The sequence below is a fragment of the Thunnus maccoyii genome, chromosome 24 (genome assembly GCF_910596095.1).
Source record: "Thunnus maccoyii chromosome 24, fThuMac1.1, whole genome shotgun sequence".
Lineage (NCBI taxonomy): Eukaryota > Metazoa > Chordata > Actinopteri > Scombriformes > Scombridae > Thunnus > Thunnus maccoyii.
The window spans coordinates 2,637,064-2,652,252 of NC_056556.1; the positions used below are offsets into that span (position 1 = coordinate 2,637,064).

Sequence of the window (15,189 nt, forward strand, 5' to 3'; positions counted from 1 at the left end):
TATGATTATTTCTTAGGAAAATATTACAACCTTTAGGAAACAACCAGCTTTAGAAAAATTGAACTTTGTATGTAACCTAGTTTTAATGTTATCTATATTATGTAATCTGGTTTCACTGAACTTGATCTGTGTATGAATTTAGTTTCAGTCCCCAAACATGCTGATAAACTTCCTGCCACTCTGGCAACAGGCATTACTGTTCTGTAAATCCATATTGACACTGACATTTTGAGCTTCAGACTAGCAACAGCAATGTGACCTTCACTGTTTCTGTAACAACAGGACACCCAATCATGTGGAAAACACAACAGAGCAGCCCAGGCAGGCCCTGCAGAGGGGGGGAGGAGGCAGGAGGCCACTTCCTCTACTGCAACAATAGATCAAACTGCAGTGAAGGAGGAAACAGGTTTTATTATAATGAGATTCTGTTGCAACATAACCAATTTCCCCCGTTTTTAGTGTCTGTTAGTTATCAAATTGTCAACAGAAACATTACCAACCACCCACTGTAGGACCACAGCAGAATGTTTTAGCCTTTATTAGAAATCACACAGACTTTACAATACAACTAACCATTTTGTTAACCATTTTAGAGATTTGAATGCATAAGAAAATCACTTAGCAAACTCTTAAATCTTGCTTGAATTTTATTTATCCATCACAGTAAACATTAAGTCAGCATTGCTTTTTTGTCAAAGTAACATAGCTCTACGACTTACATCAAACATGATGTTTCCTGTGATGGATTACATAATGCAAGAAAGTTTTAAGAGTAGGCTAACTGATTTTCATAGCAATGTGGATATGTTATATGGCATATAGCATACGGAAACATATGGAACATATGGATTCCTGACACAGTAGGAAAATACATCAGAAAGTCTAAAAACAGCATAGAATGCATTCAAAAATGGTTTGCAAAAATGTAAAATATATATAATTTGTAGTTGAGTAGATGAAAAACAGTAGTGTGGTTCTTTTAAAATGCACTGCAGTCATTTCTAACAGTGCAACAGCTCACCACTTGGTTGGACTTTGAGTTTTGGACATCAAAGTTATGTCAACACATTTGTTTATGTTTCCATATTCAAATTCATATTACCGACCTGCACAAAACTATACAAAACTCAATACCATATCATGATATTTGGTTTCCATTGTTTATTTAAATAGTAATTTAAATATGTACTTGATGTACAGAAGATTGATGGCCAACTATTTTGAAATTGATTAATTGTTTTGAGTAATTTTTTGGTTCCAGCATCTTAAATGTGAATATGATCTGATTTCTTTGGTCTTCTTTGATAGTAAACAGAATATCTTTGGGCTACAGATTGTTGGACAGGACAAAACAAGACTCAAGATTTTACTCCTCCAAATCTGGGATTATGACCCATTGTGTATATTTTGCATTTGTGTATTACTTAAAGTATTTTGTATGTTTTAAATGCTACTTAAATTCCTTGTCCTACTAAAAGTCCAGTTCACCCCTGGTTCCCCTAAACCTAAACCCTACAAATGGCAGCATTGAATCTGCATTCTGCATTAGATTACTAATCTGTTCACAGCCTACGAGAAAGACTATTTCTCGATACAAGTATTTTGGGATTTCACTCAATCTTCTTGACAGACTCTGGTAGATCTCCATGGAGATCTCAGTCCCCCTCAGAGCCTTGACTTCATTAATCTCAGTGTACTTCACAAACACTAAAACAATGCACTGTTTGCTTTTCTGCCTGTGACTTAAATGAGTTCTACATGCCCGACCATACGTGGGGGTCAGGGTTATATATTATCTTGGTGCAGGACGAGGGGTTATTGATGTGTGGCGAAGCATGTTTGCACAATGTGTTCCACAGCTGAGTTATTGGCTATCTCCCCTCTGCGAAACCCGGTTAACCCAACATTTATCAACAACAAGGCTTGTTACCATAGAGTTTAAAGGAGCTATAAGTAACAGGGAACTCTTGAGAGACAGTCAGCAGCAGGTTCCTTCTGCAGATCCTCAACATCAGCAGCAGGAAATTGTAATCATGGTAAGCTTCAACAGTTTTACACCTTTAATGTTTTGCTTTCTTCTTCAGTATGAGTAGAAACTGAAATGTGCAATTTCATTCTTTTATCTATTGCAATCCAACATGACCTCTATTTCTATACTTCCCCAGCGTGAATGCCTCTCTGTCCATGTTGGTCAAGCTGGCGTCCAGATGGGCAATGCATGCTGGGAGCTGTACTGCCTGGAGCACGGCATCCAGCCGGACGGTCAGATGCCCAGTGACAAGACCATAGGAGGTGGAGATGACTCCTTCAACACCTTCTTCAGCGAGACTGGAGCTGGCAAACATGTTCCCAGAGCTGTCTTTGTAGACTTGGAGCCAACTGTCATTGGTGAGATTATTATTTTCTGATGCAAATTCAATGTTGGGCTGTATTTGGGAACCACTGACTGCATGGTTAGTGTTTTCTGATTACAGATGAGGTACGTACAGGAACCTACCGCCAACTCTTCCATCCTGAGCAGCTGATCACTGGAAAGGAAGATGCAGCCAACAACTACGCTCGAGGTCATTACACCATCGGCAAGGAGTTAATTGACCTGGTTCTTGATAGAATTCGTAAACTGGTGAGATTTCCTGCAATAGTTTCACATTTCAGTTCAGAGCATAATCAAGAATGGATTAAAGATTCTGTTGTCTAATTTTTGATTATCTGTAGGCTGACCAGTGCACAGGGCTCCAGGGTTTCCTCATCTTCCACTCCTTCGGAGGAGGAACAGGCTCTGGCTTCACCTCTCTGCTGATGGAGCGTCTCTCTGTAGACTACGGCAAGAAGTCCAAGCTGGAGTTTGCAGTTTACCCAGCTCCCCAGGTGTCTACAGCTGTGGTGGAGCCCTACAACTCCATCCTGACCACCCACACCACCCTGGAGCACTCTGACTGCGCCTTCATGGTGGACAATGAGGCCATCTACGACCTCTGCCGCAGGAACCTGGACATCGAGCGTCCCACCTACACCAACCTCAACAGGCTGATTGGACAGATCGTCTCCTCCATCACAGCCTCCCTGCGCTTCGATGGAGCCTTGAACGTAGACCTGACAGAGTTCCAGACCAACTTGGTGCCCTACCCTCGTATCCACTTCCCTCTGGCCACCTACGCCCCAGTTATCTCAGCAGAGAAGGCCTATCATGAGCAGCTGTCAGTAGCAGAGATAACCAACGCCTGCTTCGAGCCGGCCAATCAGATGGTGAAATGCGATCCTCGTCACGGCAAGTACATGGCCTGCTGCCTGCTGTACCGTGGCGACATTGTGCCCAAAGACGTCAACTCTGCCATCGCCACCATCAAAACAAAGCGCACCATCCAGTTTGTGGACTGGTGCCCCACAGGCTTCAAGGTGGGCATCAACTATCAGCCTCCCACTGTGGTTCCTGGAGGAGACCTGGCCAAGGTGCAGAGGGCCGTGTGCATGCTGAGCAACACCACCGCCATCGCCGAGGCCTGGGCTCGACTCAACCACAAATTTGACCTGATGTATGCCAAGAGGGCCTTTGTCCACTGGTACGTAGGAGAGGGAATGGAGGAGGGAGAGTTCTCAGAGGCCAGAGAGGACATGGCTGCCCTGGAGAAGGATTATGAAGAGGTGGGAACTGACAGCATTGGGGAGGAGGATGAAGGTGAAGAGTATTAGGTCACAAACATCTACAGCTTGCTGTGGCTCCATTTCAGACCACCGCACTCAACTCGGGTTTTATGGCTCAGCAATGTTGGAATCATTCCTTTTTAAATTCTGCACTCTCTGAGTTTAGTGCCTCATGTTTTTCATGCAAACTAATAAGAGAACATAAAGTCATTCTTTGTCCTGTGTTTACTTTAGTTCAGGTGTCTTAAACGGAAACTATCTGCAAACTAACTGATTGTATTTCAATTGTAGCAAAACTGCACCAATGTCGGTCATTTATTTTACACTGCAAAACAAGAATATTACACAGAAAATAACGATAACTAAGAATTTTTCTGGTTTATTTGTGTTAAATTGTGTTAGAGAGGTAACTAAATTTTGTTAGTTACCTAAGACTGCACACCCGAACACTGTGTTCATCGTAGCCAGTGATTTCAACCACCGCAACCTTTAGAATATCCTCCCAAAGTACAATCAGCATGTGAGCTTTCCGATGAGGGAGAGTAACTTTCTCAACCAAGTCTACAACAACATGAGAGGTGCCTACAAGGCTGTGCCGTGGCAGCACTTTGGACAGTCCGACTACATCTCAGTGTTCCTCTATCCACCCTACAGACAACTCCTCAAGCAAGCTCCTCCAGTAAGTAAAATTGTTAACGAAGATGAAGGCGAAGAGTATTAGGTCACAGAAACATTAGCACATGCTACATTAGCACATGCATTGAGATCATTGTTCCCACAAAATGCTGCAAGACATATCCAAACCAAAAACTCTGAATTAATTGTAAAGTTCGGTCCATGCTATGCACTCACGCCACTGCATTTGTCTCAGACAATGCTGAAGACTACAAAAAGGCCAGATATGACCTGAGCAGATCAATCAAAGATGCCAAGAGACAGTACAGATTGAAGCTGGAGGGATACTACTCCACCCCAGATTCCTGGCGCATGTGGCAATGCCTGCAACACATCACAGATTACCAGCAGAGGAGCAGGGGGGCCACAACCAGCCAAGCCACACTGCCAGGTTAGCTGAATGAGTACTATGCTCGCTTCGAGGCCCTCATTACCGTCTGACAGAGAGGGATTTTGGCCACGGAGCGCAAACAGAACACATCGCTCGCTGTGTCATCAGCGGATGTGCGTAAGGCTCTGAGGGGAATAAACCCACAGAAGGCAGCTGGCCCAGACAACATCCCCAGCCATGCAATCAGGGTTTGCTCATCGGAGCTGACTGATGTGTTGGCAGACATTTATAATGTGTCACTCACACAAGCTTCTGTGCCCACCTGCTTCAAGTCCACCACCATTGTGCCCTTCCCAAAGAAAAGCATTGTGACCTGCTTAAATGACTATCATCCCATTGCACTCACCCCAATCACAATAAAGTGTTTAGAGAGGATAATCAAAGAAGGATGTTCAGTATTCACACAACTAAAATATGATTGTATTTCAACTGTAGCAAAAGTGCACCAATGTCCGTCATTTATGTTACACTGCAAAACAAGAATATTACACAGAAAATAAAGATAACTGTAAGCATTTGTCTGGTTTAAAATGTGTCAGAGAGGTAACTAAATTCTGTCTGGTAACAATGAGAGTCCTAGCTGGAATGTTGTAACCAACGCCTCCCTATTGTGTGCTGATGATTAGTTTCTCCCTCTAGCTCTGTGTGTACTCCAGCAACAAGAGTATTTGCCACTGAATGCAATGCACACACACCTCTTTGAACAACTATTTTGCCTGTGAACATCAGCTGACATCCGAGAGCAAACAAGACCTGAGGAAAGAGTAACTAGGGAAACTAAATGGGAGCATGTTCTGGCAGTCCTTACTTGGCAGTTGCACACAGTTTTTCATTATGTCTCTAGGGTTACCTTCAGATGCAGAGGTGAAACATTTAACAACTATCTGAACTCATACAATGGTGTAAATTGATAGAGACACAATAGTTTTTTAACCAAAAATGAACATTTCACTCTTGTCATGAAGGGAATGCCTCTGAAACAGCATCATTGAGCTCTTTAGAGCATTTTGATCAACAAATACCTTTTCAGTATCTGGTGAAAGTCTGCTAAAAACAATCATTCTTGTGGATGAAATTCCTTGGGAGTTGCTCATATGAACACACCATATATAATCCTTTGTAAATCTCTAGCTTGAGGTATTGCATGCACCCAGCCAGCTCAATACAAACACCAAGCTGCTTTTCTCTGTCTTTGCAAAGTGCAGACAACCTTCAAGTGTGATAAAACTGTGTGGAAATATTCATCACACACATCTGTGCTCTGTAACCTGCAGTGTTGATCTCAAATGTCACCTGTCTTTGAGAGAAGTGTGCTCTGATATTTTCCCTAGGTGCCTGGCTATCTTTGCATAGCAAATGAATCTGTACCAAAGTGGTGATGCAACAGTGATCTGTAACAAAAGCCTATTCAGGTCACTCTGGGGAGGGATCCGTTTTCTTTCCTCTGTGAGCTTAGCAAATGTGCAGTGTTAACAGGGCCCACTCTTAATTTGAACAATGCTCTATGAAATTAAACTAAGCAATTCCCTTGGAGACAAAACCTATTTATGGAGGATCATGAGTTTGATCTAATATCAGGCAAACAAATGTGTATACCATCACCAACTTGCTGAAGTGTCCTGAAACAATATGAAGCCCTATCTGCTCACTTATTGTAAACTGTTCTGCACAAGAAAAGCTAACAGGCCCTTAGTGTAAAAACATGAAATTGGAAGAGAGGGGTATGTGTCATATTTCACAACTAGTCAGGTTATTGTTGGTGGTTACTCATGAGTGTAACAACAGCCGTTATTCCTTAGATCTGTGCAGGGGAGCATACTAGTTGATTTTCTTTTTTGTGCTCTTCTTCCTCCTCTGGTGTTTGCTTCTCCGGCTCCTCCAGTTACCACAACATGCCAGTCTGTTGCCTAGTGATGCTGCGCTATAAAGTAGCTTACTGCACTTGTACCTGACACAACATCCCCAACCACTCATCTCAGGTGAACAAGGGACTGCTTCAAGAGACGAAAACATGGTGAGAACCACTTTTATCTTATGTTTAAGCTCCATACATGAGTTATGTGGAGATAAAAAAAAAAAACAACAACACAGAAATATAGAAGTATTAGCTAGATGTGGACATATTGTGTGATATTAATTGGTCTGAGTTTAGTCATGATAGCTGAAGAGGCAGTTTGACAAAAATAAAGTTTAGCACTTGTATTTGGGACTTTTTGTGACAACACTTCTGTTTCTGTGTGATGTAAAAAGCAAACTGGGCACCTGCTAGAATTTAAAGCTGCAAACATGATCTTATCATATAATTCTGCAATAGATTTACAGTATGACCCTTACATTTTCAATGTTTTTTCTACTTCCCAAATGTGGGACACACTCATGGATGTCTTTTTTAAAAATGTTCCAGCAACTAATTTTGAACATACTGTATGCTGAGTGGTGCAGTCCCTCTAGATTAGCTCAGTTACTAGGTGTCTAAGGGATCAAGTAGCAGCTCCTCTCTTTGGGAAATACACCTTAGTGCTGGGTTGAACACAATGTCTTAATTACATAGAACACATTGGGAACATTTTTATGTAAAGTAACATGAGGTCTGAAATTGCTGTGGTGCCTAAACATGAGTTGTCGGCCTGCCATGACTTAATAAATGTAACTGATAGCAGAAACACTTAATTTATAATGACAATGAAAAATAAACTGTTTTTTTAAGTGGGTTGGTTATACCTGGCCGATACCCAATCATGTAGTAGTTATTGTTTTCTTTAATTAAAGAAGGGTAGAATAGTAGTTTGCAAGTAATTTTCAACATCTGAACCACTTGTTCTTGCAGCGTGAATGTATCTCTGTCCACGTTGGCCAAGCTGGAGCTCAGATAGGCAATGCATGCTGGGAGCTCTACTGCCTGGAGCATGGTATCCAGCCGGACGGTCAGATGCCCAGCGACAAGACCATTGGAGGTGGAGATGACTCCTTCAACACCTTCTTCAGTGAGACTGGAGCTGGCAAACATGTTCCCAGAGCTGTCTTTGTGGACTTGGAGCCAACGGTCATCGGTAAGTTCATAGGGTTTTTTGAAAGTTGAACTGATAACAAATAGTGATATTTTCTTGTTACGTTTTCTTACCTCAATCCTTACCATTCAGGATACAAAACCAGAGGAACTGGCTCTCCAAAGGTGAACTTTTGATTGTATTGTCAATGTTTTTCAATTACAGATGAAGTCCGCACAGGAACCTACCGCCAGCTCTTCCACCCTGAGCAGCTGATCACCGGAAAGGAAGATGCAGCCAACAACTACGCCCGAGGTCACTACACCATCGGCAAGGAGATCATCGACCTGGTTCTTGACAGGATTCGTAAACTGGTGAGATTGCCTTAACAATAGTTTAATATTTAAGTTAAGATTGTAATCAGTAATGGCGTTAAGGTTTATTTTTTCCCTGTAGGCTGACCAGTGCACAGGGCTTCAGGGTTTCCTCATCTTCCACTCCTTTGGAGGAGGAACAGGCTCTGGCTTCACCTCTCTGCTGATGGAGCGTCTCTCTGTAGACTATGGCAAGAAGTCCAAGCTGGAGTTTGCCATCTATCCAGCCCCCCAGGTGTCTACAGCCGTGGTGGAGCCCTACAACTCCATCCTGACCACCCACACCACCCTGGAGCACTCTGATTGTGCCTTCATGGTGGACAACGAGGCCATCTACGACATCTGCCGCAGGAACCTGGACATCGAGCGTCCCACCTACACCAACCTCAACAGGCTGATTGGACAGATTGTCTCCTCCATCACAGCCTCCCTGCGCTTCGATGGAGCCTTGAATGTGGACCTGACAGAGTTCCAGACCAACTTGGTGCCCTACCCACGTATCCACTTCCCTCTGGCCACCTACGCCCCAGTTATTTCAGCAGAGAAGGCCTATCATGAGCAGCTGTCAGTAGCAGAGATAACCAACGCCTGCTTCGAGCCGGCCAATCAGATGGTGAAATGCGATCCTCGCCATGGTAAGTACATGGCCTGCTGCCTGTTATTCCGTGGTGATGTGGTGCCAAAAGACGTCAACTCTGCCATCGCCACCATCAAAACAAAGCGCACCATCCAGTTTGTGGACTGGTGCCCCACAGGCTTCAAGGTGGGCATCAACTATCAGCCTCCCACTGTGGTTCCTGGAGGAGACCTGGCCAAGGTGCAGAGGGCTGTGTGCATGCTGAGCAACACCACCGCCATAGCCGAGGCCTGGGCTCGACTCGACCACAAGTTTGACCTGATGTACGCCAAGAGGGCATTCGTCCACTGGTACGTAGGAGAGGGGATGGAGGAGGGAGAGTTCTCAGAGGCCAGAGAAGACATGGCTGCACTGGAGAAGGATTATGAAGAGGTGGGAACTGACAGCATCGGGGATGAAGGAGAGGAAGAGGGGGAGGAATATTAAGTGTGAAATGACCAAACAAAACCAACACTAATTGGGTTCTTTTTAGGTCTGAGTATGCTCCAAACAAACTAGGTCATACATTGGTTGTCCGACCACATCCATAGGCAAAGATATAACCTGTTCCACCCCAATTCTGCTGCAGGAAAGGGAGTTTTAGTTACTGCTGGATGACCCAAAAACCCCTTTATTTGAAGAATACTGAAGCTTTTATGCCATTCATGTCCATTGCCCTATGGCATCAAGATTGTGTAAAAGTACATTTAATGACATATTAAGGATTATTTTTCACTGTGGTCTGATTGGAAGTTCTGTTAAAATGCTAATAAATGTTTTGTCCCTGTAGGTACTCAGATTCCTTCTGTTCTTTGTCTCCTTCCTGTGCAATGCTGTATAACAACAGGATTCTGTTCTAAGATTGTACACTCACTGTAAGGCTGTATTGTATAGCAAGAGAAGGCAAGGAAGAGTTTCAGAGTTGCTGAGAAATGCTAATTAGAAAATGCACATTTTAGAGTGTTATTCTATATTTGACATATTTATTTTTAAGTCAAGTCCTGAATGATCTGAAAAATTATGTTGCACAGCAGAACTTTTGTAATTATTTAGAGACTAAAAAGATGAATTTGGTGTCCAGATATCACTTTGCCTATGTGTCTTTGTCTTGGACCAATAAACTGAGATGTTTCTGTTGGTGTAGACACTGAACATTTAATTCCTCCTCACAGTCATGTGCAATGCCTTATATAACAACAAACCTCACCTAGGTTCTTTGATGGTGTTAGGAGTAGGAAGTAACAGATGAATAAACAAAGACTTATCATTTGTCACTCATATATAGTTTTAGCTTTTCATCATTTGAAATGTAAGTAAAGTTCTTGATGACAAAATTGTTACCAAATAATCCTGTGTAATTTTGCGATATTAACTGACCAGAACAGAATTTCACATGAAGAGTCAACATACACTCCACATGGCAGTCCACATGGCAAAACTGAAGAGCCCATAAAGGTGTTATTGCTCGTTTTTACTGATGTGTTTTGGCACTGTTAAATGTGTTATATCCTCATAATGAGGTTTAACTAAGTCGTGAATTATAAATGAAACCAAATGAATGAGTATACAATGACTGTAGTTACTGGCAGAGAAAGCAGAAAGACGTTTGAGGACATCTTATTATACTTTCAGTGAGTGTACTTCCCTACATGAGTCATGCTGCATTCAAGTACTCCTCATAAATTGTCCTTTTCAATTGCGGCTATCACTAATAGGACTGTTAGTGCACTCAGATTTCTTTATTAAGAAGAAATTACCGCAAAATGTAGCCTGTAGTCTGTTTTTGCCATAAATAAAGCAGCACAGAGTGACTCCTCTATCTTGGTTCAAAACATAAGCAGCTGGACTTCTTAGCTTTCTGGTTGCCATCATGTGCCATAGAATTTATGTGATTTGAAAGTAAACGTCAATATAAAAGTCTCAAATGTGGCACAAACTGAGCCTAGGATCATCTCTGCCTCTAAGATAAGACAAATCAGTCAAAATTTCGTTCGCAGCGTCCATCAGATACAGCTCACATCGATAAATACTGGAATATTCAGGGCTGGACCTGAAGGTAGCACCGCGAAACGTTCGCTCCCGCCGAGAGGGGATTCAAACCGCTGCTTTAGCTCCGCCCCCTCCACAGACTATAAATACGACTGCCTCCATTTCCTCATCACAGTCCGCCTTCTGCATCCGATACTTCAACGTCGGCGAGAAGGAGAAAAATAATTCCAAAATGGTGAGTATGGATGGTGAAAATATCTGAAAATGCTCATTTAGGCAGCTATATTTATGGGGAAAAGGTAGCAAGCTGTTACTGTAAGAAATAGAGCGCAGTTTTTGTATTAAATACATATTCGTCGTGATTAAACATCTGATAAATATATTTTGATAATTTATAGTTAATAGGCTACAAATAATCTGTATTATCCTGTAAAAATGACCTAAATAGTATATACGTATTAGTACTATAAGAACCGACGGTTGGCTGTTCTGGTTTTGATCCCGCGTGTCTGCGAACGTTATGTTACGTGACGTGGAACGAGGCCAAACTACTGGCGCAGTTTCAAATTTAAAAAAGTGATTAGAAAATTACTGTTAAACCGTTGAAATAGCTCGTTTAAACTCTCCCAACATAAAAATGACACTATTAAAAAAAAGAGTCAGATGTTAGACCTTTAGATACCCGCGTTAAGGTGCGTTTTAAAGCAGGAACTGATACTTTGAGGGGATTTTTAAGGCGGAGAGTTGGACGGCGCCATCAGATAACGCCCCGGCCGTGATGGGAGCACAAAGGTAGGGTGTTGCAGTAAGTTAGGGTGGGGGTGGGGAGGATACCGCTTCCTGCCGGTATGGATTTTTCTTCCCTCCCCTCCCTGTTGAGCGCTTTTCACTGATCCTTTGCTGCTGTTCCGTCTCTGTTTGGGAGGGGCGGGAGAGCAGACTTATTTAAGCCGCCACCGGTCTGCAGTAACCCGGTCTGTGACTCAGCAGACATGATCATTAAGCCGCATGAAAGTCATCCCCTGCGGCTACGGACTGACAAAGTCTTCCCGCTCGATTACCTTGAAAGCGGATTTTGTACAAGTTAATTCAATATTGAAAGCCTTTGCAAGAGTACAAAAGATCGAAATATTACATGTGCGCCGATATTCACTAAAGCATGTCGTCATAAAGATGAATCGGCAGCCATTATAGATGATCAATAAATCGTTTCAGTTGAGGCAAGCAAAAATCTCTGGTTCCAGCTTCACAGAGGTCAAAAGAGGTCTGATGCTTTTTCTGCTTTTTATTTTAAATCGAACATTTATAAAATATTAATTTAAAAATCAAAGTTATATTTTTTTTAATTTAAAAAAAAATTTTTTTTGGACATTTTATAGACCAGTGGTTCTCAACCTGGGGGTCCTTGAATGGGTTCCAGGAGTCATAAGAATAATGGGGAATAATTTAATTTCACTATTTTAATGACTAGAACTGGCCCAAAGAAGGATTTATTCATGGGCTTCTGTTAATCTACCAATCTATAGATGGATATGAAATGGTTAAATCTTATCAGATGGGGATCTATGAGGCTACATCTTATCAAATACAGTCCCAGCCTGACGCGTATCAATTAGGGGGTCATTGACACCAAAAAGGTTGAGAACCGGGGTCATAGACTAAAAGGTTAACTTGAAATGTAAAGCAATTAGTTGCAGTCAACTTAACTTCCAAGATTACGGTGACATCAGCCATAGATGATTTTGCAATTTTGCTTGATAAGTGACTGGAACAGTTAATCAGTAATCAAAATATTTGCAGATTAATTCAATTAAAAAGGTTGATCACCTAATCAAATAATTGTTTTAGCTCTGCTTAATTGTTTTGTTTTTATTTTTTAATAGTGACCAACGTGTAGTGAGTGAGAAGGTGTCATAAACATTTCAGTTTTTATCAGAAATGCTTAGCTGTTCTAAAAACTCAGATATTGGCACATTCATCACTTTAGCTGAGAATTTAAAATGAAACTAGAACATATGATGAGCAACAGTCTTATATGGAGGCTCTGAGTGAGTGAGTGATCTGGGTCATTGAGGGCACTGCAGATGAACAGCTGTACGACTGCAGAAATGACTGCTCATCCTCCCAGTACAAATTTTAAATCCGCTTAATGGTGCAGAATGACATAACTGACTGTGCTTCCTTAAGGATGATGTGGTAACTGATCTTTCTGTCTTTCTCTGCAGCGTGAGTGTATTTCTATGCATGTCGGCCAAGCCGGAGCCCAGATGGGCAATGCCTGCTGGGAGCTCTACTGCCTGGAGCACGGTATCCAGCCGGACGGTCAGATGCCCAGTGACAAGACCATCGGAGGTGGAGATGACTCCTTCAACACCTTCTTCAGCGAGACTGGAGCTGGCAAACACGTCCCCAGAGCTGTCTTTGTGGACTTGGAGCCAACTGTCATCGGTAAAAATGATTTCACTAAAAAAATACAAATAATAAATGCTGTAGAGATGATTTCTTCGTATCCAATTTATGTCCCTGATACTTAAGCCAAGAAATGTCTCTTGCAACATGATATAAAAACATTTGGGGTGTAAACTTATGTTTTTATTATTGATCAATAGGAGTAATATTATTTCTCATTGCTCTGCAGATGAAGTCCGCACAGGAACCTACCGCCAGCTCTTCCACCCTGAGCAGCTGATCACTGGAAAGGAAGATGCAGCCAACAACTACGCCAGAGGTCACTACACAGTCGGCAAGGAGATCATCGACCTGGTTCTTGACAGGACTCGTAAACTGGTGAGATCATACACTCAAAACTAATAAGCCATTTTGGAGATGAAGCGTTTTCAGTCAGGGGAGACTTGACTTTACAACATTTTAACACCTTTTCTTAAACTTTCAGGCTGACCAGTGCACAGGGCTCCAGGGTTTCCTCATCTTCCACTCCTTCGGAGGAGGAACCGGCTCTGGCTTCACCTCTCTGCTGATGGAGCGTCTCTCTGTCGACTATGGCAAGAAGTCCAAGCTTGAGTTTGCAGTTTACCCAGCTCCCCAGGTGTCTACAGCTGTGGTGGAGCCCTACAACTCCATCCTGACCACCCACACCACCCTGGAGCACTCTGACTGCGCCTTCATGGTGGACAACGAGGCCATCTACGACATCTGCCGCAGAAACCTGGACATCGAGCGTCCCACCTACACCAACCTCAACAGGCTGATTGGACAGATCGTCTCCTCCATCACCGCCTCCCTGCGTTTCGACGGCGCCTTGAACGTGGACCTGACAGAGTTCCAGACCAACTTGGTGCCCTACCCTCGTATCCACTTCCCACTGGCCACCTATGCCCCAGTTATCTCAGCAGAGAAGGCCTATCATGAGCAGCTGTCCGTAGCTGACATCACCAACGCCTGCTTCGAACCGGCCAACCAGATGGTGAAATGCGATCCTCGCCATGGCAAGTACATGGCCTGCTGTCTGCTGTACCGTGGCGACGTTGTGCCCAAAGACGTCAACTCTGCCATCGCTACCATCAAAACCAAGCGCACCATCCAGTTTGTGGACTGGTGTCCCACAGGCTTCAAGGTGGGCATCAACTATCAGCCTCCCACTGTGGTTCCTGGAGGAGACCTGGCCAAGGTGCAGAGGGCCGTGTGCATGCTGAGCAACACCACCGCCATCGCCGAGGCCTGGGCTCGTCTCGACCACAAGTTTGACCTGATGTACGCCAAGAGGGCCTTCGTCCACTGGTACGTAGGAGAGGGAATGGAGGAGGGAGAGTTCTCAGAGGCCAGAGAGGACATGGCTGCCCTGGAGAAGGATTACGAAGAGGTGGGAACTGACAGCGTCGGGGAGGAGGATGAAGGTGAAGAGTATTAGGTCACAAACATCTACAGCTTGCTGTGGCTTCATTTCAGACCGCCGCACTCAAAGAAAACCAACTCCAAAAAGGGTTTCACGGCTCAGCAATATTGGGACTCATTCCTTCTTAAATTCTGCACATTCCTGAGTTCAGTGCCTCATGTTTTTCATGCAAACCAATAAAGGAACATAAAGTCATTCTTTGTCCTGTGTTTTTACTTTAGTTCAGGTGTCTTAAATGGAAACTATCTGCAAATAACTGGAATCAGGAAGAAGTATGAATGGCACATTTGAGTCTGAAATCAAAGTCTTCAATTTGTGTCATGAGAAAGTGTTTTATATTAAAACAAAAAGGTCTCTAAAACTGCAGCATATCACTTATAAAATCAGATTTGCTTCATACAAATTGTAAAACCAGAACAAACCTCAGCTGACGCCAACGCCAGCTCCTCTAGATGCAGATTAAATGTCCATTTTATTTATATATATATACATATAATCTGTAGGTCAGGGGGATAAAACCTTTAATCTTTGGTGCTGAGTGATCATTATGAAACTATTGTGATGTATCTTGGGTTTAGTCTAATTCTGGACCAGGCTAAATGCTGGAGCAGCTGGATAATTTTAGGTTAAACCCACAGGAATACGTAGCAGAGAACAGGATA

At 43.0% G+C, this 15,189-nt stretch overlaps 3 protein-coding genes across 3 annotated transcripts; all 3 read left to right on the top strand.

Annotated features, from left to right (window-relative positions):
- Positions 1-2,171: 2,171 nt before the first annotated feature.
- Positions 2,172-3,742, top strand: LOC121891858 (tubulin alpha-1D chain-like). Its single transcript, XM_042404500.1, has 3 exons — positions 2,172-2,388; positions 2,475-2,623; positions 2,716-3,742. Exons 1-3 carry the CDS (start codon positions 2,208-2,210, stop codon positions 3,688-3,690), a joined length of 1,305 nt encoding a protein of 434 aa, XP_042260434.1. The 5' UTR covers positions 2,172-2,207; the 3' UTR covers positions 3,691-3,742.
- A 2,962-nt stretch (positions 3,743-6,704) lies between these two features.
- On the top strand, positions 6,705-9,542 carry LOC121891854 (tubulin alpha-1A chain-like). Its single transcript, XM_042404489.1, has 4 exons — positions 6,705-6,722; positions 7,536-7,758; positions 7,921-8,069; positions 8,152-9,542. Exons 1-4 carry the CDS (start codon positions 6,720-6,722, stop codon positions 9,130-9,132), a joined length of 1,356 nt encoding a protein of 451 aa, XP_042260423.1. The 5' UTR covers positions 6,705-6,719; the 3' UTR covers positions 9,133-9,542.
- A 1,263-nt stretch (positions 9,543-10,805) lies between these two features.
- LOC121891855 (tubulin alpha chain-like) lies at positions 10,806-14,722 on the top strand. Its single transcript, XM_042404491.1, has 4 exons — positions 10,806-10,909; positions 12,900-13,122; positions 13,313-13,461; positions 13,568-14,722. Exons 1-4 carry the CDS (start codon positions 10,907-10,909, stop codon positions 14,540-14,542), a joined length of 1,350 nt encoding a protein of 449 aa, XP_042260425.1. The 5' UTR covers positions 10,806-10,906; the 3' UTR covers positions 14,543-14,722.
- Positions 14,723-15,189: the final 467 nt, after the last annotated feature.

Bases quoted from the DNA above. Each gene is read 5' to 3' on its own strand.
- LOC121891858 (XM_042404500.1), top strand. From the start codon at position 2,208: ATGGGCAATGCATGCTGGGAGCTGTACTGCCTGGAGCACGGCATCCAG. The intron at 2,389-2,474 runs GTGAGATTATTA...TTCTGATTACAG, and splicing joins CTTGGAGCCAACTGTCATTG to ATGAGGTACGTACAGGAACC. The intron at 2,624-2,715 runs GTGAGATTTCCT...GATTATCTGTAG, and splicing joins TTGATAGAATTCGTAAACTG to GCTGACCAGTGCACAGGGCT.
- LOC121891854 (XM_042404489.1), top strand. The intron at 7,759-7,920 runs GTAAGTTCATAG...TTTCAATTACAG, and splicing joins CTTGGAGCCAACGGTCATCG to ATGAAGTCCGCACAGGAACC. The intron at 8,070-8,151 runs GTGAGATTGCCT...TTTTCCCTGTAG, and splicing joins TTGACAGGATTCGTAAACTG to GCTGACCAGTGCACAGGGCT.
- LOC121891855 (XM_042404491.1), top strand. The intron at 13,123-13,312 runs GTAAAAATGATT...ATTGCTCTGCAG, and splicing joins CTTGGAGCCAACTGTCATCG to ATGAAGTCCGCACAGGAACC. The intron at 13,462-13,567 runs GTGAGATCATAC...TTAAACTTTCAG, and splicing joins TTGACAGGACTCGTAAACTG to GCTGACCAGTGCACAGGGCT.